Genomic DNA, 26,944 nt, shown 5'->3' on the forward strand with positions numbered 1-26,944 from the left:
TCCTTCCTTCTCTAGCGATTGGATAATAGGAGTGCCCATCAGAGCATTCCCGCCTGTGGTTGGCTGTGCTGGCGGAGAGGGCGTATCCCAAGATTGAATCGTGAGAACGTGGAGAGTCCCTCTCTGAGCCAAGTCTTACCCTACCCACCCACCCCAGCCCCTACTCATCTATTTGATCTGTCTGGCCCAGAGCTCCTCCAGAAGGAGGCTCCCTAAAGTGGACACTCATTTGGGGGCCCACCTTTCTGGCACCCCGAGCCCCAAGCCCATCTCACCAGGTGGCTCTCCTTGGCATTTTTTTTCCCCTGGGGGCCTCCTGTAGGTAAAGGTGGAGGGGCCCGAGCATGGAGCTGGGCAGCTGCTTCAAGACCTACGAGGACTTCAAGGAGTGCTTCAGCGCCTACAAGAAGGAGAACAGGTGCTCCTTCATCCTCAGGGACTGCGTCTCCGTCCGCTTCCACAACCTCAACCATGGCACCCGCATCCGCGAGGACATCCTGTAAGGGCGGGCCACTGGCCGGGCAGGAGGGTGGGGAAGAGGCCAGGCAGTCCCCCTGGAGGAGGAGGAGGAGGAAGGGGGGGGGAGGGAGTGCTTTGGGAGGCCCTTGTAGCCTGTGGAGCATTCCTCTGTGTGTCTCCTGAGAAGATAGCAACCCCAACAACCCCTTGCTCTGCATTTTGACCACCCACGTCCATTTTGATCACCTTCACTCCCATCTCTGTATTATTTATCATCCTAACTACAATTTGTTTGCACCCTTCCTTTTTTTTTCTTTATTTTTTTTCTTTTGTTGTTGTTGTTTTGGAACACCCCTCAGTATCCTTTCACAAAGTATGGCCTTCACAAGATTAAAAATAAATAAATAAATAAGGGCCCAGAGAGATAGCACAGCGGCGTTGCAAGCAGCCGCTCCAAGACCAAAGGTGGTTGGTTCGAATCCCGGTGTCCCATCTGGTCCCCCGTGCCTGCCAGGAGCTATTTCTGAGCAGACAGCCAGGAGTAACCCCTGAGCACTGCAGGGTGTGGCCAAAAGAAAAACCCCTAAAAACAAAACAAAAAAAATAAGAATTAACTTTATCACTCTCAAAGGAATGGCACGAAATGGTACAGTCAATTTGTTGGTTCTTCGTTGGTTCATTCATTCATTTTTATCCATAGTTCCTGAGCACCCCTCCCCCCTGGGATTTGCAGCCGTTTTTTCAAACACTTTCCCAGGCTGTCCCTCCTAAGAGCATCTTCTCTTTTGAGCATAATTTACCCTCTCAGGTTGTATGGAGAATCAGAGCAAAATGTTATTATTTTCTACTTGGCAAACAGAGAAGGAAATGAGTTCAAAAGTCAACAAAAGGGTCGAAAATTCAAATGTCTTCAAAGCTTTGGTGAAACAACCCCTTATAAGAGAGCTTTGCTTGTTCTTCCACTGGGAGAAAATTAATTTTGAGATAAACTTGAGACCAGGTTTTTAAAGCCAGAACAACAGGCCTAGGGGCCGGGCGGTGGCGCTGGAGGTAAGGTGCCTGCCTTACCTGCGCTAGCCTAGGAGACGGACCGCGGTTCGATCCCCCGGCGTCCCATATGGTCCCCCAAGCCAGGAGCGACTTCTGAGCGCATAGCCAGGAGTAACCCCTGAGCGTTACCGGGTGTGGCCCAAAAACCAAAAAAAAAAAAAAAAAAAAAAAAAAAACAGGCCTCAAAGCTCATGAATAAAAAAATAAAAAATAAAAAAAGTAAAAAAAAAAAAAAAGCTCATGAGTGCCAGCTGATGGCCAACTGTGAGAATGAGGTACCATCTTGACAAAGGTCAAGAGGAGTCAGGAATCCAAGCCTGTGAAGTTCTCTTTCTTTCAGAAATTGAAAATCAGCACAATAGAACCAGAGCAGTAGTACAACAGGTAGGGTGCTTGCCTTGCACACAGCTTCAATCCCTGGCACCCTATACGGTCCTCTGAACACCACTAAGAGTAATTCCTAAATGCAGAACTAGCATTCACCCTGAGTATCTCCAGGTATGCCACTTTCCTCTATCCCCTCACAAATCAGCATCAATCTGAACTTACATCATTTGCGTCCTACGTGTCAAAAGTACATATATGAATGTGATACCTCTGGGGGAGACCTAGAGGACCTCTCCTGGATGGCAAGCTCTATATTCTTTTCACTATACTGAAGCCAGTGTTTCATAAATAGAGCAAGTTACCAGATCTGCTCTCACATATTTAAAAAAGCATAGTAGGGCTGCAATGATAGTATCAAGGGTAGGGCGCTTGCCTTGCGTACAGCAAACCTGGATTTTATTCCTGGCACCATATGTGATCCCCTGAAGTCTCTGAGTGATTTATTAAAGGCCAGACCTACACCCAACTTTGCTCATGACTTACTCCTAGCTGTACCTCAAGGATCACTTGTTTAGGGTTTTCGAGGGGGTGGGCCACACCGGTGTCCCTCAAGGGTTACTTCTGGCTCTGTGCTCAGAAATCACTCCTGGTAGTCTGGGAGATCATATGGGATTGAACCTGGGTCGATCATGTGCAAAGCAAATGCCGTGCCATTGTGCTATCGCTCCAGCCCCCTCAAGGATCACTTATAATTGGGCTGGAGGACCATATAGGGTGCTAGAATTTGAGCCATTTCCTTAATAGATTTTCTTAAATTTTGTTTTAAAGGGCCTGGTGATACATCTCTGGGAACAGCAGTCAGGCACTTATTTGCACGCAGCCAACCCTGGTTCAATCCAAGGTATCCCATCTGGTTGCCTGGGTCCTGGCAGGAGTAACCCCTGAGCACAGAGCCAGAAATAAGTCCTGAGCACCAACAGGTGTGCCCCAGGTCTGCTATATGTAAGGCAAACTTCTACCCAGTATACTCAAGCCCCACCATGTGATCCTTGAGCACTGCAGCTGGATGTGGCCTAAAACCAAATAAAAAATAAAATGTCATAGTGCTGGACCCAAAAAAATTGACTAAGAAATGCTTTGAGGGGGCCGGAGAGATAGCATGGAAGTAAGGCATTTGCCTTTTATGCAGAAGATCATTGGTTCAAATCCCGGCATCCCATATGGTCCCCTGAGCATGCCAGGAGTGATTTCTGAGCGTGGAACCAGGAGTAACCCCTGAGCACTGCCGGGTGTGACCCAAAAAATAAAAATAAAAAAAGAAATGCTTTGAAATAGAAGGCATTCTTAGTCAAGATGGAGGTTTGGGGTGGAGGGATAATACAGTGGATAGGTCACTTTTCTTGCAAACTATGGATCTCTAGCATCCCTTATGGTCTTCTGAACTCTGCCAGGATTTCAGAGCTAAGAGTAACACCTGAGCACCTCAGGGTGTGTCCTAAAAGCAAAAGAAAACAAAAAGAGAAGTCAGGGACCAGAGACAAGATTGTGGTTAAGGTGTTTTTCTTGCCTGCAGCCAACTCCAGTTCCCCAAATACTCCAGGCTTGATCCTTTATCACAAAGCCAGTAGTATGGCCTTGAGCATAGCTGGGTGTGTTCTATAAACACGAGAGAGTTAGAGAGAATCAGAAGGAGCAAAAAACTTGAGAAGAGAGTAAAGCAGAAACTATGCTTTTTTTTTTCCCTCGGGCAGGGAAGATTGCAAAGGAATTCAATGATAAATTACCGGTATCTAAGAGCCTTCCAGGGTTGGCCCAGAGTCCTATCGTGCACTGCAGATATGTGACAGAAGGGGGCATGATAGAGTATAGGCGTTGCTATGCTTGGCTGGAGATGAAGGCAGTTATAATGACAGTCCCAGAATGCAAAAGGTCTTTAGATACCACTGAGGTGTTTAGATTTTATCCTAAGCAGATAACATTCTTTTTTTGGGGGGAGGGGTCACACCCAGCAGCATTCTGGGGCAACTCCTGGCTCTACGCTCAGAAATAGCTCCTGGTAGGCTCAGGGAACCATATGAGGTGCCAGGATTCAAACCTCCGTCCTTCTGCTTGCAAGGCAAATGCCCAACCTTCATGCTATCTCTCTGGCCCCTAACATTCTTGTAAGATGAATGCTGGCTTCAGAGTCTAAGTCAGATAAAACATCGATGCTCCAGGGCCACTCTCCCCCACTCATCTCACTACAGGCCCCCTCCTGTTGCATAATATGCACCACCCTCTCTGCTCCATTTCACACTATATGGAACCCCCACCTCACCCTCAGCTTCCTGGCCCTTGCTGAGTAGAGTAGCCTGGCCCAGCCTCAGCTCACTCTAACTCAAATACTAGTCTATGCATGCCATCATCTCAGTAACATAACGTGGGCCTGAGTGATAGGACAGTGGGTAGGTGCTTGCCTTGCTTGCAGCCAACCTGGTTTGATTCCTGGTACCACCCCCCCATACTGGTCCCCTAAGCCCTCCCAGAGTGGTCCCTGAGCACAGAGCCCTGAACAATGCAGATGTGATCCAAAAACCAAAATGTAAAATAAGAAATCAGTGTTCTTGGGGCCGGAGAGATAGCATGGAGGCGGGGCATTTGCCTTGCATGCAGAAGGATGGTGGCTCGAATCCCAGCATCCCATATGGTCCCCTGAGCCTGCCAGGTGCGATTTCTGAGAGTAGAGCCAGGAGTAACCCCTGAGTGCTGCTGGGTGTGACCCCAAAACAAAAACAAACAAACAAAAATCTAAAAAAGTTAGTGTTCCTTTAGCTTTTAGAGTGCTCAGGTATTATTCTTAGGTCTACTCAGGGGCCAGGCTTGGCAGTGCTCAGAGGACTACATGTGGTACCAGGGATTGAGCCATGGTTGACCATATGCAAGGCAAGAGTCTTTCTCTACTATCTCTCTGGCCTTTTACTTTCTCCTTTGTGTTAGTTTAATTACTTAATTTTCATTCTTTTTTATTGGGGGGGGCACACCCGGTGAGCTCAGGGGTTACTCCTGGCTATTTGATCAGAAATCGCTCCTGGCTTGGGGGACCATATGGGACGCTAAGGGATCAAGTCGCAGTCTGTCCTAGGTTAATGTGTGCAAGGCAAATGCCCAACCGCTTGTGCCACCACTCCAGCCCCAATTTTCAGTCATTTTTTAAAATTTTGTTTTGTTTTGTTTTTGGGTCACACCCGGCAGTGCTCAGGGGTCACTCCTGGCTCCACGCTCAGAAATTGCTCCTGGCAGGCTCAGGGGACCATATGGGATGCCAGGATTTGAACCACTGACCTTCTGCACTCATGCTTCTACATCCATGCTATCTCTCTGGCCCCAATCAAATTTTTTGTCAGTCATTTTTTAAAGAAGTAAGTTTACTTCATGCTACTATGTAAGTTGAATATTGGAAAGACCCCTGCTCTCATGGAGCCGCATCTCTATAGTCATGGAAGCAAATATTATACTAACATCATAGAAGGGCTAGAGTGATAGTACAACAGGTAGGGCACTTACCATGAACATGGCCAACCCAGATGGTCCCATATGGTTCCCCATGTGCTTCCAGGAGCAATTTCTGAGTATAGAGCTAGAAATAAACCCTGAGCATTGCTGAATGTGGGTCCCCCCCCCACCAAAAAAATAAACCAATAACAGAAATAATTAAAATAGAAGGAAGAAGAAAAAAAAAAAAAAGACTCAGATAATATGTAACTGACTCTGGTTCCATTGATCAATCCTTATATATGGTCCCCCCAGAACTGCCTGCTCATTCCCACCTAGGAATTATATGTAATCCCATGAATACCACCAAGAGTATTCCCTGAGAACAAAGTCCTAAGTAATCCCTGAACACAGCTGAGTGTGGCCCATACTCCCCACTACCTAAACAAACAAACAAATCCGCATGCTCTTGAGAAGAAAGCATAAATGCATTAAGCATAATTTACTTAGGAGGTGGGGAGGGTGTCAGCCCAGGAACTGGCCTCAAGGCTTAGTTGAAAGAAGATTCATATCTGCTCAACTGTCTGACAGTTGGTTTGTGTAAGAATATTACCACTGGCCCAGGAATGTACCTCAGTGGTAAAGCAAATGAGCATCTTGCATATGTGAGGGCCTGGATTTGATTCCCAGCATGGGTGGGGTGAGAAGATTGAGGGAATGATATTAAAAACCCCAGAAGCATGTAATGCTTTTGTATTTTCTCGAGATTTTTTTTTTTTTTTTTAAGAAAAAAATGGTTTTGGTTTTGGAGTTACACCCAGCTATGTTCAGGGTTTGCTCCTTGGCTCTTTGCTCAGGGATCTCTCCTGGCAGGACTCAGGGGACCATATGGGATTCCAGGAATAGGCTACATACAAGGCAACTGCCTGACCTTTTTATTTGTTTGTTTGTTTGTTTGGCCCATACCCAATAACCCTCAGGGGTTACTCCTGCCTATGAGCTCAAAAATTGCTCCTGGCCTGGGGGACCATAGCGCTTGCAAGGCAGACTACTTATGCCCTGCAACACCACTCCCAGCCCCTACCTTACACCTTCTATACTATCTCTCTGGCCTCTCTATCACTGTGAATGGTCTTTCTTGCTGTTTCAATACTATGTATATTTTGTTCATTCTAGTATCAGGGGCTGGAGAGATAGCCTGGAGGTAGGGCGTTTGCCTTGCAGGCAGAAGGACAGTGGTTTGAATCCCTGCATTCCATATGGTCCCCAGAGCCTGCCAGGAGCGATTTCTGAGCATAGAGCCTGAAGTAACCCCTGAGCACCACTGGGTATGACCCAAAAGAAACAAAAAACAAAAATCTAATATCAGCTGACTTTGTATTTCTGGAATATAGTGGTTTCTCTGGCTTTGCTTACAAAAGCAGGCTTTATCTTTGGTCTGATAACCTATCAAAGTGCAATTTGGGGGCTAGAGTGATAGCACAATGGGAAAAGCATTTGCCTTGCATGTGGCTGACCAGTGTTCAGTTCTGGCATCTTAAATGGCCCCCAAGCACCACCAGGAATGGCTTCTGAGTGAAGAGCCAGGTGTAATGCCTGTGTTAGGATCTGAGTTGACACCAGACAGTGCTGAGAGTCAAAGACCACCTCTGATAATGCAAGATGCAAAAGGGAGTTTATTCGGCTAATTGAGGTCCAAATCTCATTCAACTTAGGGAGTCTTGACAAGGACCCCGAATCAAACCTTCAAGCAGTTTTTATAGATATCACAAGCATTGGGGCCAGAGAGATAGCACAGCGTAAGGTGTTTGCCTTGCATGCACAATGACAGTGGTTCGAATCCCAGCATGCCATATGGTCTCCCGAGTCTGCTGGGGCTATTTCTGAGCATAGAACCAGGAGTAACCCCCGAGCGCTGCTGGGTGTGACCCAAAAAAAAAAAAAAAAAGTCACAAGCATTCCCCAGTACAATTAATTCATCGTACAGATGTCTTAATTAATTGCTGAATTTTCTGACTCAACTTTGGTCATCCAGTGCTGTGAGCCAAATTTTGTTTGCAGTCTTTAGCACCTGCAAACAGGTTCTTCGTGGAGTTCGGGAAAAATTCCACGGGGGAGAAGGTGGGCACGCGGAATGGTGAATGACGGAAATATATTGTAGAAATGAATGAAACCACGCAGATTGCATGGGGACTTACGTTCAAAGAACGAAGACAAATTTATTTTTTGAGCTGGCTGACTTTTAAAGGTTAGAGGCTTGGAAGGCAGATGCAAATTTTAGGCATCAAAGAGACTGGGGAAAGAAAGAAAAGACCCTGGCTTAAATTAGCATATTAAAGAGCTGATACTGAAGGTGAAAAGGCAGCTTGTTTTGGGTTCACTTTGTTTTGGGTAACAGAAGGAAAAGGTAATTATGGGGAAGTTGGAATGTGAGGAATGTTTCAGAGTTTTGGGGGGGGGGGACTGAAAATTACTTTGTTTTGAGCTAAGTTATGGAAAAACCTGATTTAGGCGCCAAGGTAGCAAAAATTACAGGGAGCTGTTAAGTGGGAGACTTTTGGCTGGATTGATTGCTGTCCTTTGTTGTAGAAAGAAATTTACTAAGGCCTGATTTCTAATATTGGTTTAAAATAAAGAGAGAGATAGTTATAGCCACTATATGGAATTATGTCCAAACAATCCACGCAAAGGGTCAAGTGATTTTGACTGCTCTAAGCGGGCCTTTTTGGCAAATAATTCCTTTTCAGGAGAACACTACACTTATTGGTGTGTGTCCTTCCTGAGTGAGATGTGGCAATCCAGGGACATTCTGACACAAATTTTCAGTTGCCAAGGGAGCCCCATCAGATAGAGCACTCCCACCTCACTGAACCCTTAGTTCCTTGTTCCTGGAGGCACATTGTTTCTGAGTTAACTCCCTCTGTCTTAGCTCATAGTGGAAAGTACCTAAACTTGCAACCTGTCCAGGGTTTGGGACCACCTTGGTCATAGGTCTAAAGAGGTTTGGTTCTCACACCTGAGCCAGGTGTGGCCTAAGAACCAAAACAAGCCCCCAAAAAGTGGAATTTTGGTATCCCCATTTAAGTGAGTTAATACAGTAGCTAAATCCATACTACAGCAGATAGGGCACTTGCCTTGTATGCAACCAACCCAAATTCAATCATTGACACCACATATCCTTAACCCACCAGGAGTCAACCCTGAGCAGAGAGTCAAGAATAAGCCCTGAGCACTGCCAGGTGTGATCCAGAAACAAACCAAAAAGTTAATACATGTAAAGAGTTTACCATGATGTCTGGTATGTAGAAAATATTCCTCAAGTATCAATTATTATTAAGCATATAGAAAACAAACTGGGAAAAGTAAGAGGAGACTAATCGTGTCTAACTTTCTGCTTTACATTGAAATGTACCATATTTTCTGGCATATAAAACGACTGGGCGTATAAGATGACCCCCTAATTTTGCAGTTGAAACATAGGTTTAGGCCTATATTCGCTGTATCAGACAGAACGTTCCTGTGCTGCATGTGTTCCTGTGCTCATGTACCACAGTGAGCCAATCACAACAAGCAAAGGTTCAAAGGTTATGCTGTAATAGACTTCCTCTCTCGCTCTGGCCAAGCTGAGCAGGCTTTTGACAGTGTAGAGTCGGGTCCAGAACATTGTCTAATTTGCATGCATAAAAAGCCTGCTTGGATTGGCTGAGTTAGAGAGGTGGTCCGAGCAGCCTTGCAGTGGTTGGTGCAGGATCGAGCTGGAAAATTCGTTTTGTGGCAATATTCAGACAGTTTTCGTTTAGCGGCATATTGAAACATTTTTCGAGATATACTCGGCGTATAAGACGCCCCCCGATTTTCGGTGGACCTTTTTTTGTTTCAAAAGTTGTCTTCTACGCCAAAAAATACGGTACTTTCTTCTCTTTGGGGTCAGGGATTAGAGACAGACAGGGGTTGGGTGTATGCTTTATGTGCAGCTGACCCTGGCTCAGTTCCTGGCACAGTTAAGATTTCCCCTGTCTCACAGATCTCAGAGTAGCACCCACGCTCTGCAGAGTATGTTTTGTTTTGGGGCCACACCCAGTGACTTCCAGGGTTTACTCATGGCTCTGTATTCAAATATTTCTCCTGGCAAGCTTGGAGGGACCATATGGGATGCCAGGAATTAAACCTGGATTGGGCACATGCAAGACAAACACCACACCCGATGTGCTGTGGATCCAGCCTCTATTTATTGGTTTTGTTTTTTGGGTCAAACCCGGTGGTGCTCAGGGATTACTCCTGGCTATGTGTTCATAAATTACTCCTGAAGGTATTCATGTGACCAGGGACCATGTGCAAGGTAAAAGCCCTATCCAGTGTACTGTTGCTCTAGCTCCAAAAGGAGTTTCTTTTTGAAGTCTGTTTCTCAACAGCCACATATTTAATAGGGAGGGCATGTTAAAGGAGACAGAGTTGGGCCGGAAACCCCTGAGCACTGTCAGGTGTAGCACAAAAAAAACAAATAAGAGGGGACAGGGGAAGACAAGACTTAGCTCATGTGAAACATTAGAAAATCTATAACCGTGTCCCAACAGATAGTAACAGCAGATAGGGCATTTGCCTTGCATGGGGCCAACCCAGGTTTGATCCCCAGTGTCCCGTATGGTCCCCTGAGCCAGCTAGGAGTAACCCCTGAACATCATCACTGTGGCCCAAAAACGAAGATTCACCTCATTTCTGTGTTTTTCTATAAATTGAGAAAAAAGAAAGAAGATGGGGACCAGGGGTCAAGTGGTCTCAGATGCATTGGTGGAGATTAAAAAAAAGGTCAGAAACAAATACCCAAGCCAAAGTCAACAACAATAGAATCAAGAGACCCAAACTGTAACAATCTATACTTAAAATAGGCCTATAACACTGGCAGGCCTGGGGGCTAAGGATGGAATTCACACTGGGTACTTTAGTGGAGGGAGGTCAACACTGATGTTGGGAATGGCCCTTATTTACTGTCACTGTATGCCTGAAATCCAACTATGAAGAACGTATAATTCACTATGGTTTCAATTTAAAAAAATAGAAAAATAATTTATAACATAAAACTTTTTCTGAGAGTCAGAGAAGTTATAAGGCAGAGAAGCTGAATTTGGAACAGTCAGAGCCATGTAAACTGGGAAGTGACAGAAAGGAAGTGCATATGGGAACGGAGAAGCAGTTCAGGTTTCCAGAAATGGCCATGCCTAGCTTAATGATGCCTATCATAATAGGACAGTGGTGCCCATGTCAGTACCAGCTAAATGATGTAGGAGCTGCACCATCTGAGTCTTTGTAATTATCATCTTAGAGTGATCATGCTGTGATGAAATTACCTAACGACACATTTCTCAGCATGTCACCCCAAGGTTTGGCAACCCACAACTTATGTAAGAAACCATTTGGGGGCCCGGAGAGATAGCACAGTGGCGTTTGCCTTGCAAGCAGCCAATCCGGGACCAAAGGTGGTTGGTTCGAATCCCAGTGTCCCATATGGTACCCCCGTGCCTGCCAGGAGCTATTTCTGAGCAGACAGCCAGGAGTAACCCCTGAGCAACACCAGGTGTGGCCCAAAAACCAAAAAAAAGAAAAGAAAAGAAACCATTTGGTTGTTAGAATTTCATTGCAAGACCTTTCTATCTTTTTTATTGACTATCTTCTATCTTTTTTACCCCCAGTGCCTTGTTGGGCATGTGTTGAAGGATGAAACCCCAAACCACTTCTCTGGCTGTTACTAGGCTTTTTTGGGGGGGTTAGGGGGCCTCACTCTGCAGTATTCAAGGGTCTTACCAACTTGGCATATTGCCCAAATGCCAAGATTCCTGACTGCCTGACTCCTGACTATCCTAGTTAAGCACTAACTTACAACAGCTTTCTCTCCTTCATCTGTTCAACAAGCTTCTGGTAAGAGGTCCCTTGGCACTGAACTGTGGTGCAAAGATTCAAAGATTGGCAGGTGATGGTGTCCATCACGGATGACAAAAGTCGGCTGAGCTAGAGTAGGAGTAATTGAATTCCTGATTGGTCTTTAGTCCAGATGCTGATGGGGATGATAATGGGAATGGGAATGTTATGCTAAAGTGTTCTCAGGTTGTGGGAGGAGCGTGTTTGCCAACACGTATTGGGCCAACAATACCCCGTATGATTGGGAGCACTTCATATGATTCCCTGAGCAGAATTAATTCCTCAATGCAGAGCTAGGAGTAACCCTTGAATATTGCTAGGTATGGCCCAAAAGGAAAAAAAAAAAAAAAGGAATGTTCAAGTCACTTGTTGGATACTTGCTCTGTGTGATTTTCTTGTGTTTTGGATCCCTTCCTGGCTGGGGACCTGGCAATGCTCCAAAGACCACTCTTAGTGGTGGTGGGGATGAAACTCAGGACTCCTGTATGTGCTCCAAACCCTAGAAGTGACTTGAATAGTAGGATATTGGGGCCAGAGTGATAGTGCAGTGGGTAGAGCATTTGCCTTGCACTGGCCAAATTGGATTTGATCCCTAGCATCCCGTATGGTCCTCCAAATATCTGCCAAGAGTAATTTCTGGCCCGGGGAGATAGCACAGCGGTGTTTGCCTTGCAAGCAGCCGATCCAGGACCAAAGGTGGTTGGTTCAAATCCCGGTGTCCCATATGGTCCCCCGTGCCTGCCAGGAGCTATTTCTGAGCAGACAGCCAGGAGTAACCCCTGAGCACCGCTGGGTGTGGCCCAAAAACAAACAAAAAAAAAGTAATTTCTGAGTGCAGAGCCAGGAGTAACCCCTGAGTACTGCTGAGTGTGGCCCAAAAAAACAAACAAATTTAATAAAAATAGTAAGATGTATGTTGTTCCGGAGAGATAGCATGGAGGTAAGGCGTTTGCCTTTCATGCAGAAGGTCGGTGGTTCGAATCCCAGATCCCATATGGTCCCCTGAGTCTGCCAGGAGTGATTTCTGAGCATAGAGCCAGGAGTAACCCCTGAGCACTGCCGGGTGTGACCCAAAAAAAACAAAAAACAAAGATGTATGTTGTTATGTAGAGGTGCAAGTCCTTATTCAAGTACTGGAAGTGACCTGGTTTAAATAAATTCATTTGTGGGGCTAGAGAGATAGTACAGAAGATAAGGTTCTTTGTTTTTTACTTTTGTGTGTGTGTGTGTGTGTGTGTGTGTGTGTGTGGTTTTTGGGTCACATGCTCAGAAATTGCTCCTGGCAGGCAAGGGGGACCATGGAAGCCGGAGTCGAACTGATGACCTTCTGCATGAAAGGCAAACACCTTGCCTCCATGCTATCTCTCTGGGCCCAGAAGATAAGGTTCTTGCAGGCAGCTGACCCAGGCTCAATCTCATATGGTCCCCAAACACCACCAGAAGTAATTCCTGAGTGCAGAGCCAGGATTAACTCCTGAGCATCACCGGTGTGTGGCCCAAACACTTTTTAAAAAAAAAGAAAAAGAGCCCTCTCCAGTCATATCATTGTAATTTAGAATTTGGGCACGATTTTGAACCTTTGACAGTTTCAGGCACTGTAAAGCAAAGAGGATGTGATGAAATAAATTCTTGTTGAGTCCCTCCCTATAGTATGTCACCCTGAAATGAGCCAGAAGCTAATCAACAGGGATCCTATGGTTTGATTGGATTTATTTGGGGGTGGGGGTGCACACCTGGTGGTGCTCAGGGTTTCTCCTGGTTCTGTGCTCAAACATCACTCCTGGCGGACGTTGGGGACCATATGGGATGTCAGGGATCAAACCAGGTCTGTTGCGGGTTGTCAAGGCAAATGCCCTACCACTGTGCTATCACTCCAGCCCCAGGACTTTTTTTTTTTTAATTTTGGAAACATGGTTCAGATCCTGTCTGTGCTAAAGAATTTTAAACATATTATCGTATTTAATTCTCATTATACCCTTTGAACCAGGCTTTCGGATCTAAGTTTTCATTCTATGTATCCATAGTCACAAGTCTGTAGAAAAACAAAAGTCATGTTATAAAAATCTTGCTAATGAACTAGCCACTTAAAAAATTAGTCACCCCTTAGTCATTACTTCCTGCTTATCCTTCCCAGTCCCATGGATAGCTTTGGCAGGCAGCTTCTGGCTCACAAGTAGATGTGGTCAGCACTAATATGATACAAATGAACAGATTGCAACTTGATATTACTCATCTCCCCAGAGCAATAGGACTAGGCCAGGCCCTTGAAAGTTATGATAATGAGCCCCTTACATCACCTCTAACATATACCAGTGCACAAATGGAAAAGGAAATCCTCAAGTGTTATGATATGACAGGACCTTGAAAAACAAGATTTGGGGCCAGAGAGATAGCATGGAGGCAAGGCGTTTGCCTTGCATACAGAAGGACGGTGGTTTGAGTCTCAGCATTCCATATGGTCCCCCGAGCCTGCCAGGAGCAATTTCTGAACGTAGAGACAGGAGTAACCCCTGAGCGCTGCCGGGTGTGACCCAAAAACCAAAAAAAAAAAAAGAAAAGAAAAGAAAAACAGGATTTGTGGGGCCGGAGAGATAGCATGGAGGTAGGGTGTTTGCCTTGCGAGCAGAAGGATGGTGGTTCGAATCCCGGCATCCCATATGGTCCCCGGAGCCTACCAGGAGTGATTTCTGAGCGTAGAGCCAGGAGTAACCCTGCCAGGTAACACTGCCGGGTGTGACCCAAAAACCAAAAGAAAGAAAGAAAGAAAGAAAGAAAGAAAGAAAGAAAGAAAGAAAGAAAGAAAGAAGGAAGGAAGGAAGGAAGGAAGGAAGGAAGGAAGGAAGGAAGGAAGGAAGGAAGGAAGGAAGGAAGGAAGGAAGGAAGGAAGGAAGGAAGGAAGAAAGAAAGAAAGAAAAACAGGATTTGTATAGCAAATACTTAAATATGGCTCTTGGGAAACTAGATGAAGCCCAGAAATATTTTGTATGTGAGCTTTGAGGAGTGTAGAGGGTAAGAGATTCTCAGTGTTCCATACATGCAAAGCATGTGCTTTAACACTGAGTGAATTACATTCCTGGCCCCACACAGGAACATATTAGTGTAACTGACCTTGTTGATCTTCTCTGCAAAAATGAGACAGAAAATAAAGTGACATAGTGTTTGGAGGAAATTATGCCAAGAAAAACACAAAGGGAACTGGAGAGAAGTACAGAAGGTAGGACTTGCTTTGCATGTGGCTAACCTAGGTTCGATCCTTGAAAGCCCATATGGCCTCCTAAGCACAGTCAGGGTGATCCTGAACACAGCTTAATAATAGAAAAAAACAAAAAGGGGGCCGGAGCTGTGAGACAGCGGTAGGGCATTTGTCTTGGATGCAGCTGACCTAGGATGGAATGCGGTTCAATCCCCCGGCATCCCATAGGGTCCCCTAAGCCAGGAGCAAAGCACCCTATCCACTGTACCATAGCTCTGGCCTCACAAACTAATATTCTGATACTTTCAGTCTTTGCTTATTTTAGGAATTGTCATTGTCACAAAGTCACCACTCTCACTACATTTTCTTAGATGTAATATTAATATCGTTGCTTTATACTTCTTTTCAAATTCAAGTCTCACATGTGTATATATGTATAATGCACATATATACATTTCGGGGAGAGGGGAGTTGGGCCCAGCTATGGGAGGAAGTCAGCGGCATGCAAGGCAAATGTGCTACCTGCTATAGCTGTGTACCTGTGTACCTGCTAAAATACTGCTCCAGTATTATTTGCCACTACTTACTGTGAAATGTTTTTGAAATGCTTTTGGCTGAAATTAATGAAAATACAGATAGAAAATGACTTTTTACTTAGAGACACAGAGATGAGCCTTTGAACAATGTGCTTGTTCCGTGGTGTCTTGCTTTCCTGCCATTCTCATGGCTCAGCTTGCAGTATGACTCCCTACCTGGCACAGAGGCAGTAGTCCCAACCAGAAGGAAAAGCTGCCTGTTTCTTCAGATCCCTGGGCAAGCTTCTTGGTATATGCTCTGTGCCAGTGAGATTTCCTTAATTGGCTTAGACAAGCTCAAAGCACTTAACTGTGTGGGAGAGGAATGGTAACCTGTGTGGAACTGACCTTTTAGAGGAAAAGAAGGGAATTAAGGGGCTAGGGATGTGACTCATCAGTCACAAGGCTCTTATGTGTGATCCCGAAGTTCTGTCCCACAACCAAAAAATAAAGGGGGAGCACTAATGGATGTTGCAATAGCAACTGACAGAGTCTATGGCAGCCTTTAAATACATTCACTTTATAGGGGAGTGGGATGGGGCCACTCCTGTTGCTATGCAGGAGCTCCTATCTTATTGCTCAAGGGCTGCTCCTCCTGGTGGTCCTCAGGGGATCCATGATGCCAGAGATCAAGCTTAGTCCTCCTCTCCTGCATGGAAAATAGACACATAAACCCATTCAGCCATCTCTCTGGCCCTAAGTGGATCTGCTTTTAGTGGAACTGATTATTCTTGGATCAGAGACTGATTATTCATAGTATGGTACTTTTGTTACTAATGTATTTATGGGTGAGAAGTTGGATATATAGCCCAGGGATGTAGTTCAGTGATAAGTAACTCTGCCTTACATGCGGGAGACCCAAGGTTCAATTCCCATCACTATTTATTAAAAAAGAAGACGAGGGAGCCGGAAAGATAGCATGGAGGTAGGGTGTTTGCCTTGCATGAAGAAGGACGGTGGTTTGAGTCCCGGCATCCCATATGGTTCCTGAGCCTGCCAGGAGTGATTTCTGAACATAGAGCCAGAAAAAAACCCTGAACACTGCCAGGTGTGACCCAAAAACAAAACAAGAAGAGGAAACTGGAATCTTAGAAAAAAATAAAGTGATTTGGAGAGGTGCAACCCAGCAATGCTCAGGAATCACTCCTAGTAGGCTCAGGGGACCACTTAGGGTGCCAAAGATGAGCCCAGATCAGCTTTGTGCAAGACAAATTCTCTACCCACTGCACTGTTGTTCTAACCCCCAGGAAATAACGTGATCTATCCAGTTTACTAAATGTAGAGCTGCCTTTTTTTTTGTTATTATTTGAACCACACCTAGTGGTGTGTAGGGCTAACTCCCCGCTCTGTGCTCAGAGATCACCGCTGGTGGATCTGGGGTGCTGGGAATTGAACTCTGGATTGGCAGTGAGCAAGGAAAGTGTCTTACCCCCTCTACTATCTCTCTGTCTCATAACAAGCTTTTCTTTTTCTTTTCTTTCTCTGTGTGTGTGTGTGTTTGTTTCTGTGTGTATTTTGGACTATATACAGCTGTATTCCCGGTTAACTTCTGGTTTTGTGTTCAGGGGTCATTGCTAGTGGTGCCAGGGATTTAACCCACATTGACTATGTGAAAGGCAAGCACCTGGTATACTATCTCTTAGGTCACTAGAGCTGGAATTTTGTTTGTTTGTTTGTTTGTTTTGTTTTTAGGTCATACCTGGCAGTGCTCAGGGGTTACTCCTGGCTCTATGCTCAGAAATCGCTCCTGGCAGGCTCAGGGGACCATATGGGATGCCAAGATTCGAACCACCGCCTTCTGCATTCAAGGCAAACTCACTACCTCCATGCTATCTCTCCGGTCCCTAGAGCTGGAAATTTAATTCATGTTTTCTCAATTCTCATTCCTAATTAGCTATGTTATCTAAAGTGGTTTCACTCCATTGTTAAAGTCCTTTTCATGAGCCAGGGTATGTTAGTTCAACAGGCTGGAGCATGTATTTTACATGCTAAAGGCCCAGGTTTGATCCTTGGTACACCGCATGGTCCCCTGAGTAGTACCAAGTATGATCCCCAAATTAACCAAAAGTTAATTAATTAAAGAAAAATTTACCTTTTAAGGATTGTCTGTGGGGGTGGCAGTGTTTGGACCAATTCTTGCAATACTTGGTTGGCTGCATGCAAAGCAAACACTGTTACTGTCTCTAGAATGTATCTATATTTTTAGACTCTACTCCCATATGTATGTTGCCAGACCTGGGTCAAGTCTTGGCACTTAATATGGTCTCCTGAGTACTGCCAGGTTGGGTAAAGCTCCCATCCTTCAATTATTTTAGTATTAAAAATATTTTCTGGGACCTATCTGTAGAGATAGCATGGAGGTAGTGCATTTGCCTTGCATGCAGAAGGATGGTGGCTTGAATCCCGGCATCTCATATGGTCCCCCAAGCCTGCCAGGGGCGATTTCTGAGCATAGAGCCAGGAGTAACCCCTGAGTGCTGCCGGGTGTGACCCCAAAAAACAAAAAACAAACAAAAATAATATTTTCTTAGGGGCTAGATACATAGCATGGAGGTAGGGCGTCATTTGCCTTGCATGTAGAAGGATGGTGGTTCAAATTCCGGCATCCCATATGGTCCCCCCCAGCCTGCCAGGAGCGATTTCTGAGCCTAGAGCCAGAGTAACCCCTTACCACTGCCAGGTGTGACTCAAAAACCAAAAAAAATTTTTTTCTTAATAAAATTTAGTTTTAAATAAATAAATAATTCTCTTTACCATCTAAGGTGCAGTTTACATACAAAATATAAACATTGGAGCTGAAGCAATAACACAGTGGGTAGGACATTTGCCTTGCAAAGAGCCAGCCCAGATTTGATCTCCAGCATCCCGTATCGTGCCTGAGCCTGCCATGAGTGCAGATCCAGGAGTAATCCCTGAATGTCGCTGAGTGTGGCCCCAAACAAAAACAAAAACCAAGAATACAAACATTTTGTTTCTTTGGGTTTGGGGCCACACTCAGCATTGTGGTAGGCCAGGAGGTGCTCCCAACTCTCTGCTGTTGCTCCCAAAAGTGCCTGGACGAACCCTGCAGTGCTGGAGATCAAATCCAGTACTCCCATAAACAGAGAACACACTCCAGACCTTTGAATTATTTTATTTATTTATTTTATTTTTTTCTGTTTTCTGGACCTTTGAATTATTAACCCAGCTAGCTTTTACCTAATCTTCACTGCCATCTGTATGATAACCTCTCTGCTCATTAGACTTTGAGGACAGACTGTTTATTTAGTCTCTGTAACCTTCAGACCAACTAGTATATTGTTTGGTGCTTAGCAGGGGTTGAAAGGAAGTGTAGCAGGGCCGGAGAGATAGCATGGAGGTAAGGCGTTTGCCTTTCATGCAGGAGGTCATCGGTTCGAATTCCGGCATCCCATATGGTCCCCCGTGCCTGCCAGGAGCAATTTCTGAGCCTGGAGCCAAGAATAACCCCTGAGCACTGCCGGGTGTGTTGGCAGAAAGGCTGATTTTGCTAAACTGATCTTTCTTTTCCGGACAGATAATACTTGCAGCCTATAACATGCATTTTTTTTAACATGCTTTTTTTTTTTTTTTTAACAAACTCTCCTTCTGTGAATGGTTTCCCTGCCTTAGCAATCATCTCACTAACTATGTAACTAGGTTCGACTGATGCAACATTCTCTTTGGTTGCTTGTTTGAAGAAATCTTGTTGCCTCATTAGATATGCTTTAAGACTGGCAACCCGCTTGGCTCTCTCATTTCCTTGATATTTTGTACATTCCTCAGCATGTTTAGTTGAATAATGGCGTTTCAAGTTGTATTCCTTGTGCACTCCAACTTTCTCTGAGCAAATAAGACATGTGGGGATGCCCTTGTGCTCACAAAGAAATACTGTGTCTACCACTTTTCCTGAAATTGTCTGTGCTCATCATCAATCTTTCTCTTCACTGCAGGCTTTGATGAAGTCATGATGAAGGTATGACAAAATCTAATTCTGTAATAAACTTCTCTCCCTTCTCTCCCTTAGGCCTCCAATAATGCACGGGACAGCGGGCAGGAGCAGCGGGGGCAGGAGCAGCGGAAATGACGTCTGCGCTAGGCGCAAAGTATTCGCGATTATTCGCTTACCGAATATCCGCAATAAAAAATCATATTAGTAAGAAAAAAAATCTCATTAAACATTTGCATACCCCGAACGGAACTGCTCAGGGTATGCGAATGTTTAATGCGATTTTTTTCTTACTAATGCGATTTTTATTGCTATTATTCGGTAAGCGAATAATCGCGAATACTGCGATATTTGAAGGCCGGCCACAGGCCACAAAATGTTGTACGGAGGGCCCAAACGGCCTGCAGGCAACGAGTTTGAGACCCCTGCCATATGGGATGTCGATGATCGAACCCAAGTCTTTCCCAGGTCAATCACATGCAAAGCAAACACTACCACTGTGCTATACTCTAGCTCCTATTTATTTATTTATTTATTTTTGTTTTGGGGCCACACCTGGCAGGGCTCAAGGGACCATGTGGAGGTCTGGTAATTGATCCTGGGTGGGCTATATACAAAGTAAACACTCTACCCACCGTATTATCTCTCCAACCCTAGTATAAAAAGAATTTATTTTCTTTTGGGGGGGCACATCTGGTGATGCTTAGGGGTTACTTCTGGCTCTGCACTTAGGAATTACTCCTGGCATTACTCAGGGTAACCATATGGAATGCCATGGATCAAACCTGGGTCAGCCACATGCATCATAAGCTTGCCTATCTAGCTCCATCCCCATAAGAAAGAATTTAAAAGATTTGTATGGAGAAAGAGGAAAGGAGGAATGAACATAGATACTCTTTACTGGAGGAAGGACTCAGAAAGCCGGAGGGTGCTTTGCCCTCAGAAACCACAGTTTGTTCACTGGCTCTTTTTCCTTTTAGCAGTGTATTACACTGGGAATAGGCCTCCCCAGCACCATTGGGTATGACCCCTAAAAACAAAAATGCTTTAAAAATTGTAAAGGAAGGGGCCCGGAGAGATAGCACAGTGGTGTTTGCCTTGCAAGCAGCCAATCCAGGACCAAAGGTGGTTGGTTCGAATCCCGGTGTCCCATATGGTCCCCGTGCCTGCCAGGAGCTGTTTCTGAGCAAACAGCCAGGAGTAACCCCTGAGCAATGCCGGGTGTGGCCCAAAAACCAAAAAAAAAAAAAAAAAAAAAAAAAAGATTGTAAAGGAAGAGAGGAGACCATGGCAATGATAGCACAGCAGTAAGGCGTTTGCCTTGCATGCGGTCAACACAGGACATACCCCGATTCAAATCCCAGCATCCCATATGGTCCCCCGAGCCTGCCAGCAGCAACTTCAGTTTTTTGGTTTTTGGGTCACACCCGGCAGTGCTCAGGGGTTACTCCTGGCTCTATGCTCAGAAATCGCTCCTGGCAGACTCAGGGAACCATATGGGATGCCGGGATTTGAACCACCGACCTTCTGCATGCAAGGCAAATGCCTTACCTCCATGCTATCTCTCCAGCCCCCCAGCAGCAGCTTCTGAGTACAGAGCCAGGAGTAACCCCTGAGTACTGCCAGTGTGACCCAAGAAAACTTAAAAAAAAAAAAAAAAAAAAAAGGAAAGGAAGAGAGACTTTTACAATCTTGTACAGACTTTTGACACTCCCACTATTTCTTCCTTGATAACCATGAATCTGTATTGAAAGTCAATATAATTTGGTGACCAAAAACCTTGCCAAAATGCTGAGCTAGCACCAGGGCTTGAGGAAAGCTTGTTTCCCTGAGATGATGGTGCACATAGCCCACGAGAATAAGTAAGCCTGTGAGGAAAACAAGTGGGAAGAACATTCCAGATAGAGACAAACATGAAAAAAGGCACAGGAATTAGATACAGGACAGTGAACTGCAGATTTTTTGCCTCTCTGGGGCACACAAATACAAGACTGGAGAGATGAGTGGAAGCGTCTCCATACTCCTCACTTGTCATGTAATCCTACAAGGTGGCTGCATCAGTCCCTTCCTGGCCCTAAGCTAGGGATTGCACTGCCTAGCCTAAAATTCCACAACAGGTGCTGGAATTTTCAGTTCAGGGCCCCTCCACCCTATTATTGTGGTTTGACAAACCCTGCTTCTATGATCTTGCACCATAGGTAAACAAACAGGTATTTGGACAAGGACTGAGGAAATATCCAGGTTGGGTCAGCTCATGTTAGAGCTAAAAAAAAAAAAATTCCCCCACCTCTGATCTTTGAGCTGAGAGGCTCCCGGGGAAGGAGGAGGTGGTGAGACTGTCCTGCCCACAGGCTGGTCCCTGAGTCACCCATCCAACATTTCTCTGATGAGCATCTGCTGGGTAGCAGTGTTGTGTCACAGGTTCAGGACACATTCATGGTTGTTAGTCTCTTGAAGCTTGGCCCAGTAGGAAAGGCACTACATAAACACCCATGGAATATTCCAGGGGGTGACATGGAACTAGGTGGCCAGGCACATGCCTCAGAGGTAGGAGGTTCTAGATTTGATTTCCCCCCTCACCTCCCACATTGAAAAATGTCACAAAGCATAGGACCTGTAACATCAGTACCTGATATGTTTTAGCATCAGTGAAAAACAGCCATGCTTTGAGCTAAGTATTATCACTGTGGGTTATTCCATCCTGACCACAATCCTTCTCACTTTTCTTGTTTCACAAATGAGAAAATGTACCTGGGCGTAAACAGATCAGATGAGCAAATCTCAAGTGGGAAACTGGATTGAGGTGTGTGTAGTCAGTCTCCAGCTGTGTAACAATGAGCTACAAAGGGCCCGGAGAGATGGCACAGCGGCGTTTGCCTTGCAAGCAGCCAATCCAGGACCAAAGGTGATTGGTTCGAATCCCGGTGTCCCATATGGTCCCCCGTGCCTGCCAGGAGCTATTTCTGAGCAGACAGCCAGGAGTAAGCCCTGAGCAATGCCGGGTGTGGCCCAAAAACCAAAACCAAAACAAAAAAAAAAAAAAAAACAATGAGCTACAAAGCCACCCAGAGAATCTGTCAGACCTTTTATTTCATCTATTGGGGGGGGGGGGGCACACCCAGTCACGGTCAGGGGTTACTCCTGGCTATGCACTCAGAAATCGCTCCTGGTTTGGGAGACTATATGGGACGCCGGGAGATCGAACCAGGGTCCGTTCTAGGTCAGCGCATGCAAAGCATATGCCCTACTGCTTGTACCACCACTCTGGTGCAGTTTCATCTTTTTTATTGGGTGAATGGGTGCCTCACACCTGGCAATGTTCAGGGATTACTCCTGGCTCTGCACTTGGGTTTAGTCCTGGCAGGGCTGGGGGAAGGACGGGCATATGTGATGCCAAGGATCAGACCTAAGTTGGGCACATACAAGGCTTTACTATCTAGCTTTACTAATACTACTATATAGCTTTACTACTAGCTTTACTATCTCTCCAGATCCTGTTTTGTCTTTTGGTGGGGGGGGGGGCGTGGGAAACACACCTGGATATGCCAAGAGGTCACTCCTGGCAGTACTCATGGAACCATATGGGATGCTGGGGATCAAACTTGGATCAGTAGCATACAAAAATCATCCTACCTATTGTACTATCTCTGCAGCTGCAATCTTATGTATTTTTGCAAATAAAATCATTAATCAGGGGCCGGCAAGGTGGTGCTAGAGGTAAGGTGTCTGCCTTGCAAACACTGGCCAAGGAAGGACTGCGGTTCGATTCCCCGGCATCCCATATGGTCCCCCCAAGCCAGGGCAATTTCTGAGCGCTTAGCCAGGAGTAACCCCTGAGCATCAAACGGGGTGGCCCGAAAAACCAAAAAAAAAAAAAAAAAAATCATTGATCAAACTCAAGGCTTCATGAATGCCCAGCATTTATTCTACCACTGAGCTCCACCCTCAGTCCTATGCATTATAGTTTATGTAATTGGTTTTGATTCAGGAAAAGGAAAATTACTATGATTTGAGCACATAAAGGTTTCTTTGGGGGGGGAGGGTTTGCAGCACTCCCAGCAGCACTCAGGGGTTACTCCCAGCACTCAGAAATCACTCCTGACAGTCTTGGGGACCATATGGAATGCCGGGAATTGAACCCAGGTCTGCCCCTGGTCAGCCACATGCAAGGCAAATGCCTTACCACTATGCTGTCTCTCTGTCCCACAAAGAGGTTTCTTGATTCTAACTGATTGGGGCCTTGAGGTTTCGGTTGAATGGAGAATGAGAGAGAAAAAGAACAAGTTGAGTCCATTTAATGATAATTCTTGGAATCTCCACATGCAACCTAAGAATGGCTAAGCTAGCAGTGGGCAGATCTTGCAACCCACAAGCTCTCTAACTTGGAGGACGTGAACTTTTTTCTTTTAATCAGGACTGGGGGTGGAATCCAGGGTCTACCTACATGCAAATCGTGTGCTTGGGATAGAGAAATAGTACATCAGGCAATGCACTTACCTTGCACGTACCAGCCAAGATTCAATCCTTGGTATCTGCTATGGTTCCCTGAGCTTTGCCAGGAGTAATCCCTGAACACAAAGCCTGGAGTAAGCCTTGAGTACCACTGGAACTGAGTCAAAAAGCAGAAAAAGTGTGTGCTCTGGGGCCGGGTAGGTGGCGCTGGAGGTAAGGTGTCTGCCTTGCAAGCGCTAGCCAAGGAAGGACCGCAGTTCGATCCCCCGGCGTCCCATATGGTCCACCCAAGCCAGGGGCGATTTCTGAGCACATAGCCAGGAGTAACCCCTGAGCGTCAAACGGGTGTGGCCAAAAAACAAAAAAAAAAAAAAAAAAAAAAAAAAAAAAAAAAAAAAAGTGTGTGCTCAACCCAATGAATGGACCCTTTTAAAACAAGGAGTAACCAGTTGGGAAGCTCTACTGTTCTCTCTCTCTCTCTCTCTCTCTCTCTCTCTCTCTCTCTCTCTCTCTCTCTCTCTCTCTCTCTCTCTCTCTCTTTCCCTCTCCTCTCTCTCTTCTCTCTCTCCTCTCTCTTCTCTCTCTCTCTCTCTCTCTCTCTTTCTCTCTCTCTCTCTCTCTCCCTCTCCCTCTCTCTCCCTCCCTCCCCCCCCTCCGGTGGCACTCAGGGGTTACTCCTGGCTCTATGCTCAGAAATTGCCCAAGGCAGACTTACGGGACCATATAGGATGCCAGGAATTGAACCACCAGCAGTCTGGGGCAGCTCCACTACTGTGCTATCTCTCCAGCCCCTCTACTGCTGTCTCTTAACTGTTTTCCTTTGCACCTTGCCTTGGATAGAATTATTAACATGCATAAGTGGGCAATACAGAATGAATGAAAGGAGTTGGTGTTTAGAGCCCATAGACACAAATGGGCTTTTCCTTTGGAAAAGGCGTTTCCTTTGGAGAGCAAAGGATCTTGGAGAATGAGTTAAGGGTTTTGCTTTGTTGGTTGGTTGGTTTGGGTGTCACACCCAGTGGTGCTCAGGACTTACTCCTGACTCAGTCCTTAGTGATCACTCTTGGCAGGGCTCTTTGTACCATATGGGATACCAGAGATCAAACCCAAGTTGTCCGCATGCAAGGTAAGCTTTTTATACCCACTATACTACCTGGCTTCAGAGCTGGGCATTTTGAGACTGGGAAGTGAATATGCATCCTCCCTATATCCTCTCTGACCCTGTAATTTCCAGGAAACATACCATCCACTGGAAGATCCTATAGGATCTTGTCTTATAAGAAAGAATGGTCAGCACCTTTCTCACTGTCACCTCTACCTTCCTAGATATATGCAGGTGAAATTTGTCTGTATTCGGAGCCAGTCAAACAGGAAGAGAAGGTCTGAGGCGGATATATGTCCTGCATACTTGCTCCTGCAGTACAACGAGAAGCTGGACAGACTGTTTATCAGTGAACTCAACACCCAGCATACCCATATGGGCTCCAAAACCATGGTGCCTGGAGGAGATGACCCTGGAAAATCTCAAACGACAATGTGCCTGCAGAAACCCCAGCCTGCCCAACCTCCGACCCAGGAAGACCTTGAGCTGGTAGAAAAGCCCTTGGCCACCACAACCTTTTGCTTCGAGGAGGCCCAGACCCCCTTGAAAACAGAACAAGAGGGCGTCAGTCCTTCTGACCTGGCAAAGATAGCTAAAGTGATGAAGAACTTCCTCAAAATGGATGAAGGTTCCATGGCCTCTCTCAGTGTAGGAAATAGCCAAGACCTCGACAGGCTCAGCTTCCAAAGCAGCAAAATGAGTGATCTGTTCATCCGCTTCCCAGAGAATCTCTTGCTACACCGAGTGGAGAACACGCTAGGGCTCATCCTCTATGCTTTTCTGGTGGAGAACAAGGAGCGGGAGAGTCGTGTGGTGCACTTTGCTGTGCTCAAGAATGAGACGGCCTCCTCCATGGCCAAGATGCTGAGTATCTTCACTGAGTTCAACTCTGATTGGCCCAAAGTCAAAGTGGTCTTTGTGGACCCATCTTTTCTTCATAGAGCCACCCTCCAGGAAATCTTCCCAGCCGCCCGCATCCTCCTTTCCATCTACCACACAACCCGACTCTTAGAGAAAAAGCTGCATCGAAGCTCTGTAGACCTGCCTTTTAAAAGGCTGATGAAGGAAGCCCTCCGGGAGGCAGTGTTTGTCACTTCTGACACCAGCCTGCAGAACCTCTGCCAGATGTCGAAGTCCCTTCTTGATGAGGAGCTCTTTGGCTTCCTGCAGGCCCACTGGTTCTCCTGTGAGCTGCTGTGGTACATGCATGTCAGGAAAGGTCTGCATGCATGCAGCACCTACATGGACAGCCTCGATGTGGTCACCAGCAAGGTGTCAAGTCTTTTCCGAGAACAGCAGTCCCTACTGGACTGCATCCTCCGCTTTGTGGATTACATAGACTTCTTTAATACCAAAGGCTTGAAGAACTTGCCCGCAGCACATCCCAGGTTAAAGAGATCCCAGCTAGCGGGGCTGTCCCCCAAGTCCAAGAAGGCCTTTGGAACCTGTGGAGGGAGCCTGACCAGACACCCAACGGAAGAGACACAGTCAGAACCACAAATGCCACAGCCAGAGCCACAAGTACTGGAACAGACCTTCCAGAAAGACATGCTGGACGCCTTGCACAAGAGTGGCTCCAAACTGGCCTATAAGCTGTGCCACAATGAGTGGGAGGTAGTACAGAACTCCTCCCACCTGGTGGACCTGGCTGGTCCCTCTGTGGCCGTGCAGCTGCTGGAGGATTGCCACCAGGTTAGCAAAGATGGCCGCAGCTGCACTTGCTCCTTTCAGCAGTGCTACCACCTGCCCTGCCGCCATGTACTGGCCCTGCTGCACACCAACCAACAGCCCGTAGGTGAAGCCATGGTGTGCCGTCGGTGGCAGAAGAGGTACCAGCACCTCCTCGAGCCCAACGGAGAGCTTCGGGACCCTGTTGTGTTTCCAAACATGGGCCAGCCTGGGAAGCAAGGGTGTAGCGATATGATCCTGGACCTAAGCAGGGAGCTGGCAAACCTGCTAATGCAGAGTGAAGGACCAGAGCTGGAGGAGCGCTGCTCCACCCTGCGCAAAATTGTGGACATCTGGGCTAATCGATGCCAGTCACTAGAACCCACTCAGCATCCAGGTGACGTTAAGGATGTGGGCCTCCTCCCTTTTCTCTGGGGGAAGCAGGAGGAAGGGGAAGGACTCCCTCAGGTGGGAGCCATGATTCACAATTGACCCCCCAGGCTGACTGACACCTTGGACCACCAACCCCTCACTGGGGAGGTTTGAGCTCAGAGTGAGGTAGGACAGGCGAGGGTTTAGCATTTTAACTGCTAGGAAAACCATTCCAACAGGCAGAGGAGGAAGCCCCGAGTCCTTCCCTCTCCTCTGCCTTGTCCTTGGTATTCTCCCAGAGTTTCACTCATTGTTCAGTGCCAAAGTGATCTCCGTGCTGAAAAGTCATCCCTCTTCCCCATCCCTGGCTCCCGAGATCAGATCATCCGTCAGAGACAAGCCTCTGTACCAGGAAA

General features: G+C 46.2%; 1 protein-coding gene across 1 annotated transcript; it reads left to right on the top strand.

Moving 5' to 3' along the window:
* Window positions 1-234: 234 nt before the first annotated feature.
* On the top strand, window positions 235-26,676 carry ZSWIM3 (zinc finger SWIM-type containing 3). Its single transcript, XM_049779182.1, has 2 exons — window positions 235-499; window positions 24,713-26,676. The coding sequence occupies exons 1-2, from the start codon at window positions 345-347 to the stop codon at window positions 26,646-26,648; spliced, it is 2,091 nt and encodes a 696-aa protein (XP_049635139.1). The 5' UTR covers window positions 235-344; the 3' UTR covers window positions 26,649-26,676.
* Window positions 26,677-26,944: the final 268 nt, after the last annotated feature.

This window comes from Suncus etruscus, chromosome 9 (genome assembly GCF_024139225.1).
Source record: "Suncus etruscus isolate mSunEtr1 chromosome 9, mSunEtr1.pri.cur, whole genome shotgun sequence".
Lineage (NCBI taxonomy): Eukaryota > Metazoa > Chordata > Mammalia > Eulipotyphla > Soricidae > Suncus > Suncus etruscus.